Here is a 21905-nt window from a genome sequence, read left to right as displayed (position 1 = left end):
CTTATTCTAGCTGTGGAAAATCAGAAAGCATTAAAACTTCACCTGAGGCTGACACCAAGCTTCTTGCTTCTATGGAGCTTCTGTGTCCCCGGCCAAGTGAACCCCGTTCGCAGTGTGGAGGAATGTGCATTAGCTGCATCCCGTGTGAGTCAGATTCAGCTCAGGTGCACCTCTCCCCATGTCTTTTCCTCCAACGCCAACATCCAATCCCGCAGATAAGGTGCCATTTCCCGGCCTTACCGTGAGCTTGGAATGCGGCAACAGAGCAGCCTTCCATTGCAACTGTCATTTTATACATTAAACAGAACTGGCACGTTCTAAGGAAGCATATATTAATTACACTGAGCGGGCTCACTTGTGTATAGCCATTTAATCCATGAGATTGGTCATTTGTATTAAAAGCTACAAGGGAGAAAAGCAATAGCAACATTCGTTTAAAACAAACAAAAAACATGAAGATGCCATTAAGGAGAAGTCTACTGAACAAGTTTTACTCTGTCTTTTAAAACTCTAAACTTGGGATTTTTGGTAATCTTCTTGTTGAAAAGAGCCAACACCTCCTCTTCTGTTTTAAAATGACTGTCACCAATGAAAGAGTAGTAGGCTGCCAAGACCTGCAAAGTACAGGACATCATCTCTTTAACCAACAAAAAAGACAATTTAAAGAAGATCACATTCATGCTGGAGCATTGAGGTAAAGATGATTCAGTATGTCATGCACAACAGAAAATATTGCTTACCTTCTTCCTGAGTTTCTTCACTGACAGTTCCTGCTCAGGTGACTCTCTCAGCACCGCCTTGATGTTTCCCTTCCAGTTGAACTTGCCTGTAGGATTGATATTAGAAACATAAATAGGCTTTCTGGTACCCAAACTGTTATAAAGAGGATAGCACTGACCCCTGCTGGCTTTGTTAATACAAAATATTTTCCTACTTATATGCGTTCAAATAAATGAGGTGTACTTGTGTTCATTAAAATGAGATGTAAAGTTTGCTTTAAGGTAATTTAAAGCAGGTTACCATGAGGAACAGCTTGATTTTCAGTCTCCTCTTGAATGTGAATTTCTGCAGCTTTGCCAACTAAAAAAGGACAAGAGTTGATAGAGAAGCTGATGTTACCGGATGTGCAACTTGACTGAATAAATGTCATAGTTATGAAATGCAAGCTTGTTCAAACAGAAAACGTAAATGTTTTATTTACACTTTGTTTTCTTGACTGTGTTCTCATCATCAACTCCATTTTCAGTCTGCTCCTCATCTTCTTCATGTTTTCTCTTTCGATCCTTTTTTTTCTTTTTTCCTGTCTGACACGTCACTGTTTCTTCTTCTGGTCCTTTGTCATCCCGTTTGGTAGCTTTTCCGTTTTTTTGCCGCCGGGCCTCTTTGCGCTCCCGTTTGTTCAGCTTTTTCTTCTTTTCTTCAGCATTTCCCTGCTCTTCTTGTTTCTCGGTTCCATTAGTGTTTCGAGCTTCTGCCACAGAGTCTAGGGGTTCTTTGGATGGCTGTGTGGCTGGAGGAGCCTAACAAATTATGAATGGAAGATTAACATTAGGTTCGATTATATTTTTAGAACTTTAACACCCGATATTGAACAGACTAACAGATGTTTGACTATTCAGTCTCTGAGTTACTGCACATCATTCTGTATGTAAGGCACTCAATCCTTAAAGATGTATGCATATATTAGGCTAAAGCCACATTGTGCAAGGGTCCATTTTGCTTTTCACACATATAATCATAAAATGGCCAAACTAGGGATCAAGGAGCATTTAAAAATCGTACAATAAATGCTTTTGTATGCCATTTTACAGTAATTAGTATATCAACAGATAAAATGGACAGTGATTGTTTAATGTTAAGAAAAAGGCTGAGTTCCAACAACACTCTAAGTAAGTAATAAGGAATCAAAACAACATACAAAACAAAACACATAATGTGGAAAAAAAAGGGGAAACTAGTTTATGAGAGACTTTTCCATGCCTCTTGAACGTTTTTAATTTACATCTATAACCCTCACAATGTGTGATAGAGAACACATCAGTCCCGCTGTGAAACACAGCGGTGGCAACATGGTGCTGTGTGAATGCTTTTCTTCAGCACTGACAGGAAGGCAAAGCAGTCCCAACTGGAAGATATAACCAGCTAAATAAAATGTAATCCTGTTAGAGCACCAGATATACGACCGAGTTGGAGGGTCATCTTTTTACAAACGCAAGAACCCAAGCGTAAAGGCTGAGCTACAATGGAACAAGTTAATGTTTTAGAAAAACCCAGCCAAAGTCTAGATGCAAACATGTGTAATATATATATATATATATATAAACAAAAGGAGGCTGTTATATGAAAAGGATCGCAATGAATTGATAATGTAGAATAAAGACTCAATATGAGACAGAAACAGAAATGCAACGAAGTCTAATTTCAGTACAATATATTTCTGCACATTTAGGTCTGCATTTGAGGACTTTCATCTTTTTAAAAGCAGAGGAGATTTTTACTATTTGTCCCGCTGAGTTCTGACACAGCTCAAAATTCAGAATGATTTCACTCAGACTGATGAAAAAACTTACATTTTCTGCAGAATTAATTATGTTCCACACCTCCTCCTGCAGCCCAGTGTTTACTATTCTTAAACTGTTCATCATCCAGTTCTGAAGAGGAAAGCCAAAAGATTCAACTGATTAATGATGATCTGGACACAACAATTCAACCAGCATTCATTTATGCATAGTTTTCTTCCCTCATTTAAACTAATTTAAAGATGATCCTGCTTTCAATTTCATATTTAGAACATTAAATTGTCATAGCAGAAACCATAACATAAAAGTTTACTGTTTAGTGTAACACTGACCTGAAATTTTGCTTTCTTTCTCGGTACGTTGTCATAACTACTAACTTGATGAAGCACATCTCTCAGCTTAGCACTGACCCCGGGTTTGCTCATGGCTTCATTGATTCTCTGCATGATAAAATTAAAGAAAGTCAGAATTAAGAAAAGCAAACATATTTATTTAAGCATAATGTATAAGGAGGAATTATTACCTGTAACCACTGCTGTTGTTTCACGTCTCCCTTGTTTGCTTTGGCTTCGTAACCTTTTCCACCATACTTTTGGTCCTCACTGATACATTTATTATGGTTTTTGTAGTCTTCCCCCCTATGTGTTAAAAAAAGGGACAAAACCCAAAGAAACGTCAATGTATTTTCCAGTAATTGTTTGAGATTGAACTACAAATGACCTGCAAGGAAAATCATACGTTCTTTTCATTTCAGTAAGTGCTTTTTTATTTGTACTCATCCCCGGTCACCCTGTCATTTCTTAAGAAAACCATGTATAACAAGATCCTTAAACATAGACTAGTGCATCCTAAAGAGTAAACCCCAGAGACCTAAGATGAGCGGAGTGGTGTATGTATCTTTATATTGGAGAAACCAAACAACCTTTCCACAGATGCACAGCTCAACACAGACGAGCTACCTCCTCCGGACAAGACTCTGCCGTACATCTACACCTTATGGATAAAGGAAACTCATTTGAGGACCAGAATGTTCACATTTTGGACAAAGAAGACAGGTGGTTTGAAAGGGGTGTGAGGGGAAACCATTTATGTTAAGAGAGGAAAAACCAACCTTAATCAGACGGTATGGACTCAAGTTTTTCAGCTCTCAAAACCTACAATGCAGCGATCGAGTTGATTCCTTCTCGCCATCATCTCAACCCCCATCATCATGCAGAGGTCCAAAACATCCAGCCTGGTAGGCCAGGTCAACAATGACCCTAACAGCCCCAATTTCAGAGGCATAGACCAGCATCAATTTAACAAAGAACCCAAACGACTGGACCTGTTAGTCTGGTTCAATTTGCATGTTTTCTAAGCCAAAACAAGGATTTTGTTTGGTTCAATCTACAAAGTCTGGATCTTCTGACCTTTGTGAATTGAAAATGTTTCCTGGATGTGAAGCAAAACGTCTTCAAACTTGGAAACAAATTGGATTGTTTTTAAACATTTTTGGACATGTATAACTGAGATCTTTCAGATGAATCTTCTTTGAAAATCAGGCTGTTCAGTTTTCTCAAAAATATTAAAATTGCTGGATTATATGTAGCACAAATAATGGTAAATGGCGTGTTCTTGTACAGCGCTTTGTCAAGTCCGAGGACCTACAGTACTTTACAACACTGCGTCTAATCTTAATCACACCACAAGGCTCCATACATCTGAAAGTAACTGGTTAAAGAAAAAGTTTTTACCAGAAATCTTTTCCACAGTCGATGCAGGACAGAACTTGGCACCCACGGCATTTCATGACATGTTTATCAACCTGAGCCTTTTTCAGGGATTCGCCACATGCGTTGCAGGTGAAGAAAACCATTGTCAATACTGTTTTATCTGTGTGGGTCCTTTACTACTGCTCTCCTCTCAGGCAGTCAACATGCGGGATGAACAAAACCAGCTTGGGGCTGAAAAGGGAACAGGCTGATCGTTATGCTAGGTCAATTTAACGTCGCTAAACTGTGATGAAGAGGAGCCGCAAGTATCAAAGGGTATCTGAAAAAGTATAAATAAAGTAAATCCGATTTGAGCTTGGCGAAATATCCGCACGTGGGGACGAATGTTCCAGGTCGTCTGTGTAAACTTTTCAAAACACACGTGACAACATCCGCACGGAACTACATTATTAGGGTTCCGTGTCCAAACACAATCCCGGACAAGGGTTCCGGGTAAAATCAACCTAAAAATTTTGGTTTGTATACATAAACCATCTGCGCATATACCAGTGGAGAGTATAGAACATTTTCTCAGTGGGGCAGTGGGTAGCACTGCTGCCTGGTAGTAAGAAGGTTGTGGGTTTGATTCCCGTCCCGGTGTCTTTCTGCATGGAGTTTGCATGTTCTCCCTTTGCATGCATAGGTTCTCTCCGGGTACTCAATAGACTGGCGACCTGTCCAGGATTTACCCCGCCTCTTGCCCGTAGACAGCTGGAGATAGGCACCAGCAACCCCCGTGACCCCACTTAAAAAGTCGTTCAGCGGGAATTTTTTTGGCCATTTTGTGAGTTGCGCGTAATTGAGGAACAAAAGGCAATAACGACATATTTTATATTTATATATATTTTATATATATATATATTTTATATATATATATATATATATATATATATATATATATATATATATATATANCTGGATTATATGTAGCACAAATAATGGTAAATGGCGTGTTCTTGTACAGCGCTTTGTCAAGTCCGAGGACCTACAGTACTTTACAACACTGCGTCTAATCTTAATCACACCACAAGGCTCCATACATCTGAAAGTAACTGGTTAAAGAAAAAGTTTTTACCAGAAATCTTTTCCACAGTCGATGCAGGACAGAACTTGGCACCCACGGCATTTCATGACATGTTTATCAACCTGAGCCTTTTTCAGGGATTCGCCACATGCGTTGCAGGTGAAGAAAACCATTGTCAATACTGTTTTATCTGTGTGGGTCCTTTACTACTGCTATCCTCTCAGGCAGTCAACATGCGGGATGAACAAAACCAGCTTCAGGCTAAAAAGGGAACAGACTGATCGTTATGCTAGGTCAATTTAACGTCGCTAAACTGTGATGAAGAGGAGCCGCAAGTATCAAAGGGTGTCTGAAAAAGTATAAATAAAGTAAATCCGATTTGAGCTTGGCGAAATATCCGCACGTGGGGACGAATGCTCCAGGTCCTCTGTGTAAACTTTTCAAAACACACGTGACAACATCCGCACGCAACTGCATTATTAGGGTTCCGTGTCCAAACACAATCCCGAACAAGGGTTCCGGGTAAAATCAACCTAAACATTTTGGTTTGTATACATAAACCATTTGCGCATATACCAGTGGAAAATATAGAACATTTTCTCAGTGGAGCAGTGGGTAGCACTGCTGCCTGGTAGTAAGAAGGTTGTGGGTTTGATTCTCGTCGCAGTGTCTTTCTGCATGGAGTTTGCATGTTCTTACTTTGCATGCATAGGTTCTCTCCGGGTACTCCGGCTTCCTCCAACAGTCCAAAAACATGACTGTTAAGTAATTGGCTTCTCTAAGTTCTCCTTAGGTGTGAGTGTGTGGGTGAATGGTTGTTTGTCTCTGTGTTGCCCTGCAATGGACTGGCGACCTGTCCAGGATTTACCCCGCCTCTTGCCCGTAGACAGCTGGAGATAGGCACCAGCACCCCCCGTGACCCCACTTGGGATAAAGCATGTCAGAAAACGGATGGGTTCTCATATTAAAAAAATCATTCAGCTGGAATTTTTTTGGCCATTTTGTGAGTTGCGCGTAATTGAGGAACAAAAGGCAATAACGACATATTTTATATTTATATATATATATATAAACTGTAACTGGAGCGTGTAACAAAAGAAATTTCCCTCTGGGCTTATTAAAGTATTTCTGATTCTGATTAAAGAACAAAACGTATCCAATGTTACTTTTATATTGAAACTGACTGATGCTGCCAGACACATTATGGCAGAAGAACAAAAAAATAACATCAGTCTAAATCGTTTTTAAAATGGTTTAAAACATATTCTCTTTTTGAGAACCCCTTCATTAGAAAACGTATTCCACAACAAACGTGTGGTGCACTATGCGCGTTGCACCAGGAAGTGACGTATGTTGTTGCTGCAGTTAAGTGACCTATCATCCAAATAAAAGGTGGGGTGCTTATTTTTTTATTAGAAATCACACTATTTTAGACGTGTTTCTACCGAACGAATCATCATTAGAAGTACATCATTAGAAATACATAGTATATTTTCATTTAGAGTGTTACTCATACGGGTTAACTTAACTTTCTGTGGCCTACGAGCTAACTGACTGATCCGTCCAAATTTTTGCATGGGTGGTCTCGTAGCTTAGGTTATGTTTACTCCGGTGTGTTTTTTCACCATATACACGAAAATTTGGATTTTAAAAATGCCAAATGTATGCCAATTACCCTTAAATGTAAACGCGAGCCATCTTTTGGCAGTTGTTGATGTTGACTATTGTGTTTTGTCTTTATGAGGTAGTCAGAGCAGCTGGTTCACCATGGACAGCCTGTCCAGCCACAGCTCCTACCTCCTCCAGCAGCTCCAGGAGCAACGGATTCAGGGGCTTCTCTGTGACTGCATGCTGGTGGTCAAAGGGGTTTGCTTTAAAGCCCACAAAAATGTCCTGGCTGCATTCAGCTCCTATTTCAGGTGCCTCTATGTCCTCATCTTTTCAATCTTTGCTGAATTCTTGCTTTTAAAATACAGTGCGATGTTGTGTAGAACAACCACATGTGTACAGGTGCATGTCAAGCAAAGTGTAATATCATAGAAAAATGTCATCTAGTTAATAATAATAAATAATAATAATTGAACTTTATTGATCTCACATTGGAGAAATTTACCTCTACATTTAACCCATCCCCTTGGGGAGCAGTGGGCTGCCATCATGGGATACCTGGCAGGAGCGGAGCCAGATGGGGGGCCAGGGGTGGCCATGGCCACCCTTAGCCAATAATTGGCCACTCCTACCATTTTTTCCCTCCAATACAGACAGTGGCAGCAGTAATAATCTTAGGTGGAATGTTCTAACTTATTTAAAATTAAATTTTTCATATGTTAACAGTTACTTGACAACGAAAATACTGCAGTCAATTATGTACATCAACATACTAACATTAAAGATGTTAGATACCGAATTCATGCGCTTTTCAGAAATAGATTTTGTCTTATAGGGTAAAGAAAATTATGTCTCTCATGTCACTGAAGATTCATAGATGACTTGCAGAAATAAATAACTACTTTAATAATAAATAATCAATTTAATGTAGATATTAGTACATGTAAATATAGATTTTATGCAGAACGGTTATTGATAAATGTAGGTTAGACAATGAATCAGATGTTTGACTGAGAACTTAAGCGTAGACTTTTAATTTAGACAGCATGAATGCTAAAATATATGTGTCTTTTTGTTAGCAAATGCTGTAGGAAAGAAAAATATGAATGTTGTGGTCGTTCCTGTTGGAACAGTGTAGATTGACTCTGAGGTTCTGGCGCCTATGTGCTTTTGGCCACTCCTCAGTGTACATTGGTTATTGCCTGGCCACCATTATTAAAATGTTCTGGCTACTCCTCTGGTGCCTGGGAAGTAGTGTGGGGTTATGGGTCTTTGCCCAGGCAGCCAGAGTGGCAGTCTGTGGGAGTGGGGCTCAGAACCTTAGGATTCCAAGCTCTATGCCCTAACCTCTAGGCCGCCACTCCTTCCCTAGTTCAGCAATCTATTTCAACTTGAAACTCTAATATTATGTAAATCCATGACTTTCAGATTGATTTAAATTCCAAAGTGTCATTTTTAGTGTTTGCCTCTGTTCATTGTGATGTTTATGAAATGCAGCAAATTGATTTATATACAAATTTGCACAAAAAGTATCCTTTCATCTTCTCCTGCTTATTCCGACAGGGTTGCAGTGGGGCCGATGCCTATTTTCTGTAGTTTATGGGCGAGAGGCAGAGTACATGAAATTATACAAAACACATTTTAAAAATGATAATAAAAAAAAAAAAGCTTTCATTATGGCATACACTGTTATGTGGAATACTGCTCCTCAGCAGATGTGCAGTAGACGGTCAATTAGACTAGCTGGCTGAATCCACCTATATTAATAGTCAGATCTAGGAATGGGCTTTTCTTGGATGGGTGTACCGAAACTGAAATTTCTCCCCACTGTAGTGCTGCTACAGGCTGTGTAACAAATAAAGCTATTCTGATTCTGAAAACCCTATATAAAGACAAAGTATCAAGTATAACTGATAATTAAGTTTGAAAAAGTGTTGCACAGGCAACATAAATGACCACAGTCTTGAAGATAGTATGATTCAACAGCTAAGGAAAGAAGTTGAATAATGCTGAAGTGGGTGCCTCAAGATTTCAAAGGGATGCTGTCCCGTTTGCTTGAGGTCCAGAGGAACGTTTAGAGTCCAAGATTATTTTGAATCATTTCATCTGATGGTAGTTCCACATTGTTTTATGAATTCTAAAGTCAGAATAGCATCTACCAGAAGGAATTAGAGCTGAGTTTCTGCTGAGAAGGGTTACCATTAAAATGTTAGTGGAATAGAATATATAAAAAATTATTTTAAAACTAATATTTCTTTTAGAGTAATTAAAGAAAAAAACGGATCAATTTCTACGTTTAATCAAAATAGGTTTACATTAACATCTTTAAGGGGGATATTATGAATTTTGTGTTTAACTTTATATTTTAGCAGACCGGTTCATTCTGTGGTAAAAACAAATGTTTTTAGTAGTTTTGTGTAATATAAAAAATTCTATAAAACTGGAAAAAAAAAATTTTTTTGCTTTTTTCTTAGCCATAATCATCAAACATAGAAATAAATGATTGCCTGCAAAATATCTATCATACTTCCTTTTTTGAATGATATTACTGAAATAAATAAGCTAGTAGTATTTTAATTTATTGAGATACATCTGCACATGTCCTTTGATCTTTGACTTTATCTTTTCAGGTCTTTGTTCCAAAATCCTCCTAGTCAGAAGAGTGACGTGTTCAACTTAGCGACTCAGGATGTCAGTGGCATTGGTCAAATACTGGACTACATGTACACCTCCCATATCGACATTAATCAGGATAATGTACAAACGCTCCTGGACATTGCCCAAAGTTTGCAGGTCCCAAATGTGCAGAGCATGTGCAATGCATTCCTCAAACCCTGCCCTCCACCTGTAGAGATGCCTTCCTTTTCCCTCCCAGGCATGCTTAGCTCAGAGCACGACTGCCTTTTGGGGACTAACCTGCCTCATGATGTTGACCTCAACTGTCCATCTGATCCTCAGAGGCCCAGCTTTTATAGTGACATGGATCACGCAAGGAGGATGCCAGTAACGGTGTCTAACAACAGCTCAGCATGTGACTTACAAACCAGCTCCCATGCACCTGCTGAGAAGCAGCTTGTTCATGGTTACAAACTGCGTAATTTCTACAGCAAGCAGTACTTTAAACAAAGTGCAATTCAATGTAACAGTTCATCATCAAATCAAGGTCCAGGCCCTTTGGTATTAGTGGAAGAGCAGCAATGTCAGCTTGGAATGAGCCAGAGTGGCAATAACGCTCCAGTGAGCTTAGGAAACACAGTTCAGCCTAGCCCTCCTTGCACAGTGATAACAGTGGAAAAAAATGCTGTCTCTTCTTTGACGCCCACAAATAATTTAAACCCCCCTACCTGTGACCCAGCCAACTTCACAATCAACAAGCCTGTACGACCCAAGAAGGCCGTTTACCTGAAAAAATACAACTACCTTCGGTCACAGAAAGCTTTAGAGGAGATGTGCACTGAGTCAGTCGCTGAGCCCATCCTCAGCTGTCCCAAAGAGAGTCATCAAGGGGAACCTGTTGCTCAGACTGAAGCTCCAGATGAATTTCCAGAAGCGCCCACAGGCAGCAGCCCTTTAGTAAGAGAGGAGAGTTCAGAGGCACCAGACGCCCAGCTTATCAGTCCCCCCCCTGGAAACCAAGAGGAGCAAAATGGGAAGCCTCAGCCAGAGCCTCCTCAGCAAGCAGGGCATAAGCAGTACTGCTGTGAAGAGTGTGGGAAGATCTTCAAACATCCCAGCAACCTGGAGCTTCACAAGCGCTCTCACACTGGTATTAGTTGTTTTATTTGCTTTAAGTACACACTAGCACACAGTAATCACATTTATCTCTAGTGCTTCACTGATTGAATTGTTTCCAACACACACTGATTTTCTGTTTCAGGAGAGAAGCCATATCAGTGCAATATTTGTGGCAAAAACTTTTCTCAGGTATTTTTCTTTTAAGCTGTATGATAGAATTTGGCATATTTGCTCTGTAACTGTTGAGCTGTTGTTGGGCAACAAATGGGCTTTAACTTCCAGGCAGGGAATTTACAAACCCATCTGCGGCGACATTCTGGAGAGAAGCCGTTCATATGCGAGCTGTGTGGTAAAAGGTAGTTTACTTCTTGTTTATTTCAGGTTTGTTTTTAACTATGTCGTTTGATTTGTTAACTTTAATTTTAGCATGTTATATAATGAAAAATATCCCATCTGGAGAATAATAACCAGATGCCCAATGTTTGAATCACTAAAAATTATATCAAAAATTAAATATTTATCACCATCACACAGAATGACCAGATGGTTTAACAGTTCTCCTAGTTTTGATGCTGAGGGTCTTTTATAGTGAATGGCTTAATTTAATCTTAACAGGAGACTTAAAATACAAAACTGGTGGTTTTTATATGCATACTGTTTGATGGAATAATCAGAATGCAAAATCCAACATCTTCCATTCCCAATCTCCAGTCTCACAGGAACTATTTGAGATGGGCTAAAGATGGGAAACCAAAGCTGCTTCCTAGAGAGAAGCCATAGGTGCATGATCTGTTCTATAGTGGGCTGTACAAACTGTCCACAGTATCAAATATTGGGCAGCTAATTATTACACTTCATTTTCTAATGGAATATCACTGACGTTGCAAAAAAAATGTAAAAACATTGATCTGAAATGTTTATTTACCTCACCTTATGTGCTTAAATAAACATGATCTTTAGTGTTAGATTAAAAATAAAACAAATCTTCATGTTTTTTATGAATCAATAAGGGGGTTGCCTCCAATTGTAATAGTACCGTCTCTCGGCACAAAGCCCTAGAAACGTATTTTAACCAAATAATTCATTCAATTTAATTGATTTCTTTTTTTTTTTACCAGCTTCACTGCATCAGGAGATGTCCAACGTCACAAAGTGGTTCATACAGGAGAGAAGCCACATCTGTGCGATATCTGTGGCCGAGGTAATGTTACATCTATACCCCAGTTTTGATAGATTGCATTTTCCTTCAAAGGCTCCGCTGAAAAGTTGCATATATAAAAGATGTTTTTCTTTTATGTCACTTGCTTAGGGTTCAACAATTTGAGTAATCTCAAGGAGCACAAGAGGACTCATGCAACAGATAGGACATTCACCTGTGACCAGTGTGGAAAGTCCTTTAACACACACAGAAAGCTGCTGAAGCACAAGGCCCGTCACACTGGAGAGAAACCCCACAGCTGTGCAACTTGTGGTGAGGAACCATGTGTCTATTTAGGACTGGGTAACAGTAGATTTAAGTCTGTGTGGATGTTAGTCTGAGAATGTGCTTCAGAAATTCAAAAAGTCACATTTTGAAGTCATGGCGAGGTTTTTGTTGATTTTATTTATTTATTTATTTATTTATTGTCGAAACCAAAATGGCAGAAACTAGTGATTGCAGAATAGGGTTGCCTTTAAAATACACAATAAGATAGAATTTTGTTCAAATAAACTACACAACATAGATTTTAAAAGGTGTGATTGGATTTTTGTGCAAGAATACAACAATAAATATTGACTGGAGGTAAAATTGGCTTGATAAGGTTGACTGAGGTGACAGTTCCCTTCACATCAGAGTTTATGAAACTAAAGATTTCTTTGTTCCTCCATTAGTTAAAACAAAACAGATCAGCAAATTTAGCTTTTATTATTTGCAGTTTTAAAGGATAACAAATCTGTATAGTCTGCATGTGTTCAGTTGATGTGTTCAGTCCTTTACTTGGGTAATGTGTTATTTCTTCCAGGAAAGTGTTTTGTTGGCTCAGGAGACCTTCAGCGTCATATACGATCACACACTGGTGAAAAACCCTATGTCTGCGATACCTGCGGAAAAAGCTTTACCCGCTCTGCCATGCTGAGGAGACACAGCAATATGCACTGCAAGGGACCCCCTGTCTCAAGCCCAGACACAGTCAGCTCTAAGCAGACTCTAAACTCAAATGAACCAGACTCATTTATTAAACCTATCAGCCAGAACAAAACATCAGCTGAAACAACTGAGCAGCACTTTTCTGCTATGATGCCTGACACAGACTTAGGAAAACCTTCTCCATGTAGTCCTCCACAGACACAAGCAATACAACCTATAGAAACTCCAGGTCCTAGAATGCATCTTAGCCCAGCACTGACTCCCCTTCCGGAGCTGCGCTCCCTGGTTCCCCATCACCTCCTTACCTCCAATCACCAGGAGAGAAGCGTAGCTCTGCTTCCTGCAGACCGCATAAAGCTGAATAAACCGACTCAAGAGGCTGTGTACGGTCCATATGTGGAGAACGGGAATACATGCTTAGACAGAGACCCTGCAGGGAGACCCTACCTGCCCCCTTCAGACAATCACTGCAGTTCATTCACAGGATCCAGCAGGCCTAACAGGTCCGGTGAAGGCCAGCTTATCTCCAGTGTGACTCTGTGGGGCCTGGCAATGAAAACGCTGCAGAATGAGAATGATAATGACATGGAGCAGTAAATTATTACATCTGCTTAACTAGGAAATACTTATACACAGTTGAAAGTATGTCTGTTGTTTAAAATTGGCTTATTTACATAAATAGTCTCAAAGGAAATGTGTATACATAATACAGATAACTGAAACTAAAAAATAGGCTCTTCTAACTGAGTTATAAAACTAATATCTCAGTGATGTATTTTATCAAACATAGAGATGATGATTTTCTGGTAATAATCCGGTCTGAATGAGGTAATGGTGGTTTTTAGCCTGTGACATTGGATACCCACTAACCATTAGGATGTGTTCCAAACATCCCCAGTGATCTATCAGCATGATGGCCTGTAACAAAGCAGAATTGTTTATCTTTTATATACAGCATTGCACTTTAATGTTACTGCTTAAAAACAAAAAATGTATTTTAATTTTATTTTGAATTATATTCAGATAACAATAAACCAGCTATGCCTTTTAAGCCTCTGTGTTCTTGATAAAACTCATTTAATTTTCTTTTCATCGCTTTCAAATACGAACCTGAATGACTTAATAAATCTTTGTTATCAGGTTATCATTCTTGGGAATATTGATCAGACTTTATAACACATGAAATTCACTGCTGGAAACTGCTTTCCAATTTTTTATTAACAAACTATAGAGCAGTTTTCTGTTGTGTATTTCACAACAAATTATAATTGAAATAAAATAATGTCATGCCCTTGATCAGTGGAAGGAAACTTTAAACCAACACGAGTGTTTAGATATTTGTGGGTTTAGAGCCTGGAAGTCCAAAGTCAGTCCATAAGAGTGGCTGTTTTTCAAGTTTTAGCGGTTTCCTTGCTACAGCGCAGCTGATTTCTACTGACTGCAGATCAAGAAGCTTTTCCTGAACTGCAATCATCTGAATAAGGTGTGTTAAAGCAGGAAAATATTAAAACCTGCAGGACAGCAACCCTCGGGGACCCAACTTTGGACACTGATTAGGGATCAGTAATAAACATCTAAACCTTTTAGTAATACCTTATGTCTTTATGTATGTTAGAAACAGTGGTAAGTGTCTGCTTTGGATAAAGAGGAAGACATACCTGATGTTTAGGAAAGGATTCATTTACATTTATGAAAAATCTAACTCTTACTGTTTTTTTTTTTTTTTAAATAAACTGGGGCAGAAAAATATGTCTGCACAATTGATAAAAATGTAGTAAAATAGATCGTAAAATATGCTGCTACTATGAAAAAAACTAAATATCAATAAGTGGGAATGCTTAAGCATTTTCACTTAGCACTAAATGTATAGATGAACCAAACCAGTTTATTCAGTGAAGATGTTGGTTCCTTAGAAATCTTAAAGAATGTATCTGAAGAACTATTTTGATATACTTTACTTTTTTTGAACTGATTAGAGTTTTTTGAATGTTGATACATGTAAGTATTCTTAAAGAGACCCATCTTAATGCCATTCAGTTATTTGAGAGCTATGCTGAAGAAAAGCCAGGAAGTATGTCCAGACCAGATTGGTTTGATGTGAAATAAAAGGTGCAACAGAGGATCTGCAATGGATTTTATTGATTAAACAATTAATGAACTTTGACATTAAGCTAATAATAGCTCCCTACTGGGTCTTTAAACTGAATAATAATCTAAAATTGTGGTTTAAAGCAGGAAGACAAGACGATCAAGTTTATGCTGAAAATCCATTCTGCTATTATTATAATCTCTTGGCTGTCAATATAATTCGCATGTAAGCACTGCAGAAGATGCATGCAGCCTTAACAATGTTTAAGAGCTGCAATGGGCCACTTATACGCACAGTTCTGAATTTAAGGTATTGCTGCTGAAAGGTCTACAGAGGGAGCTAGAAACTACCGGGTTTCTAACTACACATCAACCGCCGACTTAAAGTCACAGAGGTACTAGATGTGGCCGATGTTCTAATGGCCAGTTGAAGGCATCTCTTGCAGAACACAACAATGGGTTAATCACAAAAAAGCGAACAGAGTACAGTATAACCTAGGAAATAATGCATGTCTGTGCTCTCACTGTGCCGTAAGGTATGAACATTGCTCAGCAGAGTGACATGGTTTTATGGATACTGTTAGTGAAGTGAAGCTGTCAGAAATGAGAAGTATATCCAGTAAACGCCATGCACCAGTAATCATTGTGCAGCCCCGCTGCCTAATCTCAGACATGTAAACACTGCAGTGAGTAGGCATCATTTGCTACGCTTCCAGTGATTGGCCATCCTTGTCACAACATACAGGCCTTGTAGCCTGTGCCTGTTGGATTGGTTGCCTAGCAACCCAAAGGATAAGGCTGCTATCACAGTGTCCATTCTCCTTCATTATCCGTTACATCAGTCCACACTATAAAGGAAAGGAGGGAAAGTCTTTGGCACGCTGGATCTGTATGTGACTCTGGTGCCCCTAAATGGAAATTTGTCCCGTTAAAGCTGAAATGTTGCAGTATTTCATACTTTTTTTTTTTTCAATTTTTAACCAAAACTGGAATGGGGGGTTTTTTTAATTTATTTATTTTGTTTCTTTATCATTTACCCTTTATTAATTACACTCGGGTTTTGTTAACATGTTTTACGGGAATCAAAGATTTTACCTTATTTTTAATGGTTAGCATTTGTAGGTGCACTTGGGTTTCTCAAAATGTGGTTTTAAGATTTCGTGTTTATTTTTAGTATTCATCTTAAATTATAAAAATATAACATAAAAAGATGTTTATAGATATTTAAGTTTTTATTTAATTTGATTTTATTAACTAATATCTACATTGTTACACTAAATTGGTTTACTAGATACAGTGATTTTTTTTTTAATCAATGCTTTGTAAAGTGTCATTTAAATTTGGCTATAAAGGTTTACATTTTATTTGGGTTTTTTTTTTAAGGTCTTTCCTTGCTAAATACCTTAGAGATGTCATCACTTTAAGAACTTAACCAATGCATCCAAAGCATCTTCTCAATTTACTGCTGTATGTGCTTCTATTCATTATAAAAGCAGACTTTTTTTATGATGTGATTCCATACATTGTTTACAGTTTCATAAGAACTGTTCACCTCACCTGTGTCCACATTGGTAAGAAGACAGTAGTTAGTTTTTTCTCTATGCTCTATTATTTTAAATAACAGTTTCATTTTCAAAGCACTTTTTCTCTGTTTTAATCATTGGGATTTTGCATTTTCTCAAATTAAATTTAATTGTTTTAAAGTGTAAATTTTGCAACTAAACATCTTTTCAACTTCATATTTATGTGCTTGTCTAGGTAGCTCTGCAACACCTTTGCTGGAATAAAAGGGGAATGTGGCAAAACTGCAGCAAAGTGGTGAAACTTTAAATGTAAAACTGCAGTCTTACCACTTTGAGAAAGATTTAAACAAATAATAGGTACTGATAAATGTCACACATTTAATCCGATAACTTATCACCCCAGTGTTATTACTGCTAATACTGACATTAACCAGTACCCTGTGGATAAGATGTTGACCTAAATATACATTTTTGTCTGAAATTAGTTTCCTCTGCATATAAAAAAAAATAATAAAGGTTTAACTTAGATAAATAATTGCTGTTTTGTTTATTAATATCAGTATTGGTTTTCCATATTAAATATAGACCAATGCAGTTAAGTTTCTGGTGTTATCTGACCAGAACATATTTACTATGTTCTCTGAAGCTTATGGTTGTCAGTAAAGCAAACTACTTACATCTTGGATGTTCTTAGGGAACAAAGAACCTCAGGAAACCTAAATAAAACATTTGACGCTAGATCACGTACGCTTTCATTTATGTTTTGTTTGAACTGCTTTGAAATGGATGTCTGCAACAGTTTTTTCAAACACGTGCAAACTAAAAATGTCAAATAGTGACTATTTATGTATGTGAAAATTTCTTTTTTGATACCATTTCATACAGAATTTACATTTACACTCTGCACCGGATTTATTTCCAACAGGATGAGTGCTTTTGTTGGTGGATCTCATTCTTTCCATGAACCACTCTCCTCACCATTTCTTTGCTCCTTTTCTCCCCTCATCATGTTGCAGTTAATCCTGATTATGTGTGCCGTCTAGCTGGTTCAAAATGAGGCCCAGCCTAATACCATTTTCTGCAGAAACCTTTCCAAAGGCTGCCTTTTGTTCTGATATCTAATCATATTTTATTGCTTTGTGTTGTCACAGACATATGAGGATAGCTTTAATTAGCAGGCGAGTGTGAAATATATGAATCCATCCAAATATGTCTCTGTAGAAAATATGTCACCGCAGGAAAAACAGCAATTAGTTTTAGCTTCCAGTGAACATTGCATATTATTGCACGTAAGTGCACCATCGCTGTTGGTAAAAATATATTACTGTCCCTGTGCCTCTTCTTATTTTAAGTTACCTGTCTCCCTCACAACTTAACTGTTACTGTCAAAAGACCCACAGTGGTATAGCATCAGCATCAGAAGATGCAAACGTGTTCTGGCAGCGACTGTAGTCAAGCGGTAATTGCTGTGAAGCTGTGGCTTGTTGCTGTGTTGAGATGGATAAGTGGCTGACCTAGTCTATTTGCTGTAATTCCTCTGTGTTACATTATAAAGGAGGCTTAAGCAGAAGAGATTGGTGATTGTTCCTCTTTCACTGCCTCTATACTGGGTTCCATGGCGTTGTACTCTTTATCCCCAACATTACCAGCTTCACACCATTTGCTGGTGTGAATTATGAAAACACTATACTGTGAGGAAGTATTGCTGCTGCTACATGTTTCAGATGATTTAAAAATAAATGATTAAATAGAAGTAGCAGTAGTAAAATAGCTGTCCAGACCAACCTGGCCCTTTTGTGAAATCATAGATTTACTGTGTTCATCCTTCCTTCTTTGGTCAAATGCATCTAGTTAAACCCAGACCTGTGGAATAATTTCAACAGTATATTGCTGACAACACAAAGCAGGCCCAAAATATCCCAGAAAGAAACTCAATATTTCTGAAAGTGAAAAATTTGGGACGATGAAGATTAACCATAGTGACTGATATTATCCACAAATAATTGAACAGTGATAGAGTTTCCAGTATTGTTCAGCCTACTAAACCAGCTGAAGCAATGAAGGCCTCAATTGCCTTAGTAAAGGTCAGCGAGCACAGCCTATATCCAAAAATGCTGACCAAAAACAAAGCTGATCTAAAAACATCTTGATGATTCCTAAGATTCCTTTTTGAAGATATTCTGAAGGGAATATTTTATGTTACATTTACTTACCACAGTAATTATTACCACAGTATGTTATGAAAGCGATTATTGTTATCAATGGTGGTGAACACAAGTAAGTTAAGCGCTATTCCTTCCTGCACTTAAAATTATACTTTAAACAAAAAAATGCACATGCACAACCTTATATACGCTCCCGAGAGGCAACACCTATTAAACATGTGCGAGAGCGTGCACAAACCCATTTCTCCTTGTGCACACTCTGTTTAAACGTTGCTCTTTGAAGCACTCATACAAGCTTACTTTCCAAAAGAAGATTTGCAATTTTTTCAGTATGTCAGTAAGTAAAAATGACGAGCATGTAGGACAGCCTTACGTAAGCATATCACCAAAATGATTGACACTTAGGAGGACCAATTATTTTGATGATCCACCCGGAAAAAAGAACATCCTCCACTGTACCTTTCAGGTCTGGTTTGTGTAATACTTATGTATTTACTCATGGTGTTTTCATCTGATATGTTTAAATATCTAAAAAATGTAAGACTAGCAATGAAGCAAGCTTTAAAGAAATAATTTTTTTGACAATTCTGTAAGTGTGGAGTTCATTTCTTTTAATTAATTTATTATTTTGGCCATCAAGGTGATATGAAATACACATGCAAGGCTAATTGTTTTTAATATAATTACTAATTATTGTTATTCTGTTACTCACTAACCTCCATAAAGCACACCAACCACCTGAAAAAACACACACATTGGCCTTTAGCTACTGTACCCAGGTGTGTTTTCTGTCTGCTTCTGCACTACATTTCCAGTTTCCTCAGATGTGTTTCGACACCTGCCACTGCTTGTGATGGGTTATTTCCCCTCGAGCAAAAGAATCTGGTTGTTACAGCACACTAAGCAAAACCTGGTACAAGAAATAGATAGTCTTCTTTGTAGCTAATTCAATTTTTTATTTTTGTATCCTTATTCCAAATTGCGCACTGAGGGATGATTGATATTTAGGATTGCTTGAAAATGGAAAAATCCCAGCATCTTTAAAGACATGAAAATGATGTGTAGGCTCACACGCTATTCTTTCCTTATATATCTGTGCTAGCTCGGGAATAATATAGTTTATGAAGCCTTTTACTCAGGGGCTGTGAATAGATCGCAGACTGCTGTGCTTGAGGGACACATGTTTGCTCTAAGCATCATGTAATACTAATAAATGTATTTACATTTTTGTATGGATTTCCTTGCTGTTTCCAGATCTTTCATCTTTATAATTTGTGTCTCCCTGCTTCCTGATCCTCATCTATTTTTATAAAACAGCTTACAGCTAAGAGAATGAAAGTAAGGGACTCAATTTCTCTTGTTCACATCATCTGGATTTCAAGTGGTGAAAATATTAGGCAGTCAGATGCAGCGGTTTTCTAATCGTGAGGACAGAGCCCTGAAGGCAGGGTAAATCGTCTGTGCACATGAGAGACGATCGGAGAGATGTTGTAAAATTAGCTGTTCTGTCAGTGCATTTTGTACTCTGCTTTAAGGGAACTGTCACTAGTGGAGCAGACTCAGGGAAACCCTCTCTGCTCACTCTCTCTGTTTTTGCTTCCGGTGAAACTCAGACTTGTTCCCTTTCATTATTTTGGAAAACTCTTTGGGTACCAAACTATGCCAGCTCCTTGTGGATCTAGATATATGTGTCATTTAGACAACAGCAAATGAATTGAATTTAGACAGTAGAATATCATTTATTTAGCCCAATGATTATAATATTGTGCCCTAATAATAAATCATGTTTCCTTGTGTAAGTAAAGTTATTTTATAACTCGGGGGGTTTTCTTCTAAGCAACTTCCTTTTTAAATTTAGGAAAAAACAAATAAACATATGAGCCTTTCTCAAAATACATTCCAAAAACTAAAGGATCTTTTGTTTTACTCTCATCAGGGTTATAATGTCTGACAAGGGGCTAGAGAGTTTCAACTAAATATTAGCTAATATTGTGACCCAGTTTCAGAGTTGGTTGTGCATTTCATCTGTTGTGAATTGGCTTTGAAATTGAACTAAGGTCATTTTTATTTTATTTTTTTAAATACAGCGACTTATCCCCAAACCTCTTCCACAGAGTGAAATAAAATAGAATAGAAGAAGAATAGAAAACCTCTTTTTTGTCCTACAATGGGGAAATTATGGTGTTTACAGCAGCAAAAAGATTATACTTGGACAAAATGGCCACACAAATGTGAAGAGCTAAAAAATAAATAAAATAATGTACTGTAAAGTGTTTTAACATTATAGAACTGTGCACCTAGAGAATAAATAACCAATATACAGTAGAGCTATAGACATTTTTACAGTAATTGATATTTTAAGATAGCAGCAACATCAGAGACGTGCAAAATGACAGCAGCAGGTTATTTAACTGACTAATGTAGAAACTGTGGAAAATCAGTATGAACGTAACAACTTATTGAGGTTGTTGGGAACAGTGATGTTATAAAGTTTTACAGCTGCTGGGAGGAAGGATCTTTATTCTTTATTTCTTTTCTTTATATCTTTATTTAAGGCTGATTTATACTTCGAAACTAGGTCGTCTGCGTAGGTGTGGCATTGAATGCAGAGACGTCCCCACCCCTTCCGCAGACACTCTGCTGCACTTCTCCAAAATTGTAGGTGACCTCACTGAAAAAGAAGACCTGGTTAGTGACTCACACGTTCATAATCATCCTCCGTCAGATTAACATAGTCACTAACCTGAGTTTTCTGCTCGCAGAAGTTCATGCCTGAGACATCCTTGATGTTACTGCAGATCCGCCCTTTTTAAATAAACGCTTTTTTGAAATATCTGACTGTCTGCCATAAATACTGGGTCCTCTGTTCTAAGATGTGACTATAATAATACAGATGTCAGTTGGTTATAGATTCTGACTTTAGTTTACATTACAGAATTAGTTTGTTTACCAGAGAAAACATTAGACTTTAGGTCTTAGTGAGCCAAAACTTATGCTACCTGTACAAAACATTCAAACTTTAAAACATTGATTATAGAGCAATTAAGCAGGTTATAATTTAAAATGTTAAATGATTAGTATAAATTTTGTTCTCCAGATCAAATTGTTTGTCATCGAAATTGACAAATCTAACTGCTTACTTTACTTGAATTGATCTCATGTTATTTCAATGTACTTAAAAACAAAAATCAGTCAGTGCTGCATAGGTCTGAGCAAGCAATAATTTCATCCATGGCTTATCTCTGGATACTCTTGATTTCCTTCCGGTACCCATGCAAGTTTAAAGGAATAGTACACCCAAAACATGATTAGCCTTCATTTTCTACTCACCTCCATGCTGAACAACACTCTGGAGTACTTTTTT

At 37.8% G+C, this 21905-nt stretch overlaps 2 protein-coding genes across 3 annotated transcripts; one reads left to right on the top strand and one right to left on the bottom strand.

The window, feature by feature from the left end:
* Nucleotides 1-333: 333 nt before the first annotated feature.
* Nucleotides 334-4665, bottom strand: lyar (Ly1 antibody reactive). Its single transcript, XM_015398556.1, has 8 exons — nucleotides 4253-4665; nucleotides 3043-3157; nucleotides 2852-2959; nucleotides 2571-2651; nucleotides 1202-1520; nucleotides 1021-1080; nucleotides 741-826; nucleotides 334-614 (listed from the first exon to the last, which is right to left on the bottom strand). The coding sequence occupies exons 1-8, from the start codon at nucleotides 4372-4374 to the stop codon at nucleotides 477-479; spliced, it is 1029 nt and encodes a 342-aa protein (XP_015254042.1). The 5' UTR covers nucleotides 4375-4665; the 3' UTR covers nucleotides 334-476.
* A 1967-nt stretch (nucleotides 4666-6632) lies between these two features.
* Nucleotides 6633-13798, top strand: zbtb49 (zinc finger and BTB domain containing 49). 2 transcript variants are annotated; one of them, XM_015398279.1, is made up of 8 exons: nucleotides 6633-6686; nucleotides 7043-7213; nucleotides 9533-10668; nucleotides 10780-10826; nucleotides 10920-10993; nucleotides 11756-11838; nucleotides 11947-12108; nucleotides 12641-13798. In XM_015398279.1, exons 2-8 carry the CDS (start codon nucleotides 7062-7064, stop codon nucleotides 13360-13362), a joined length of 2376 nt encoding a protein of 791 aa, XP_015253765.1. In that variant the 5' UTR covers nucleotides 6633-6686; nucleotides 7043-7061; the 3' UTR covers nucleotides 13363-13798. The 2 variants fall into 2 exon arrangements, with proteins under 2 accessions (XP_015253765.1, XP_015253772.1); XM_015398286.1 differs by lacking the exon at nucleotides 6633-6686 and adding an exon at nucleotides 6874-6956.
* Nucleotides 13799-21905: the final 8107 nt, after the last annotated feature.

This window comes from Cyprinodon variegatus, unplaced genomic scaffold (genome assembly GCF_000732505.1).
Source record: "Cyprinodon variegatus isolate N-32 unplaced genomic scaffold, C_variegatus-1.0 Scaffold29, whole genome shotgun sequence".
Lineage (NCBI taxonomy): Eukaryota > Metazoa > Chordata > Actinopteri > Cyprinodontiformes > Cyprinodontidae > Cyprinodon > Cyprinodon variegatus.
The sequence above is the reverse complement of the archived record's forward strand: the minus strand, read 5'-3'. Positions and strand labels throughout refer to the sequence as shown.

What these genes read in the sequence shown, in the direction of transcription:
- lyar (XM_015398556.1), bottom strand. Translation starts at nt 4,374, where the DNA reads ATGGTTTTCTTCACCTGCAACGCATGTGGCGAATCCCTGAAAAAGGCT. An exon ending in CACAGTCAAGAAAACAAAGT is followed by an intron (nt 1,081 to 1,201) that starts GTAAATAAAACA and finishes GTCCTTTTTTAG; the next exon opens with TTGGCAAAGCTGCAGAAATT. An exon ending in AAATCAAGCTGTTCCTCATG is followed by an intron (nt 827 to 1,020) that starts GTAACCTGCTTT and finishes TCAATCCTACAG; the next exon opens with GCAAGTTCAACTGGAAGGGA.
- zbtb49 (XM_015398279.1), top strand. Translation starts at nt 7,062, where the DNA reads ATGGACAGCCTGTCCAGCCACAGCTCCTACCTCCTCCAGCAGCTCCAG. An exon ending in GCATTCAGCTCCTATTTCAG is followed by an intron (nt 7,214 to 9,532) that starts GTGCCTCTATGT and finishes TTATCTTTTCAG; the next exon opens with GTCTTTGTTCCAAAATCCTC. An exon ending in CCACAGCTGTGCAACTTGTG is followed by an intron (nt 12,109 to 12,640) that starts GTGAGGAACCAT and finishes TATTTCTTCCAG; the next exon opens with GAAAGTGTTTTGTTGGCTCA.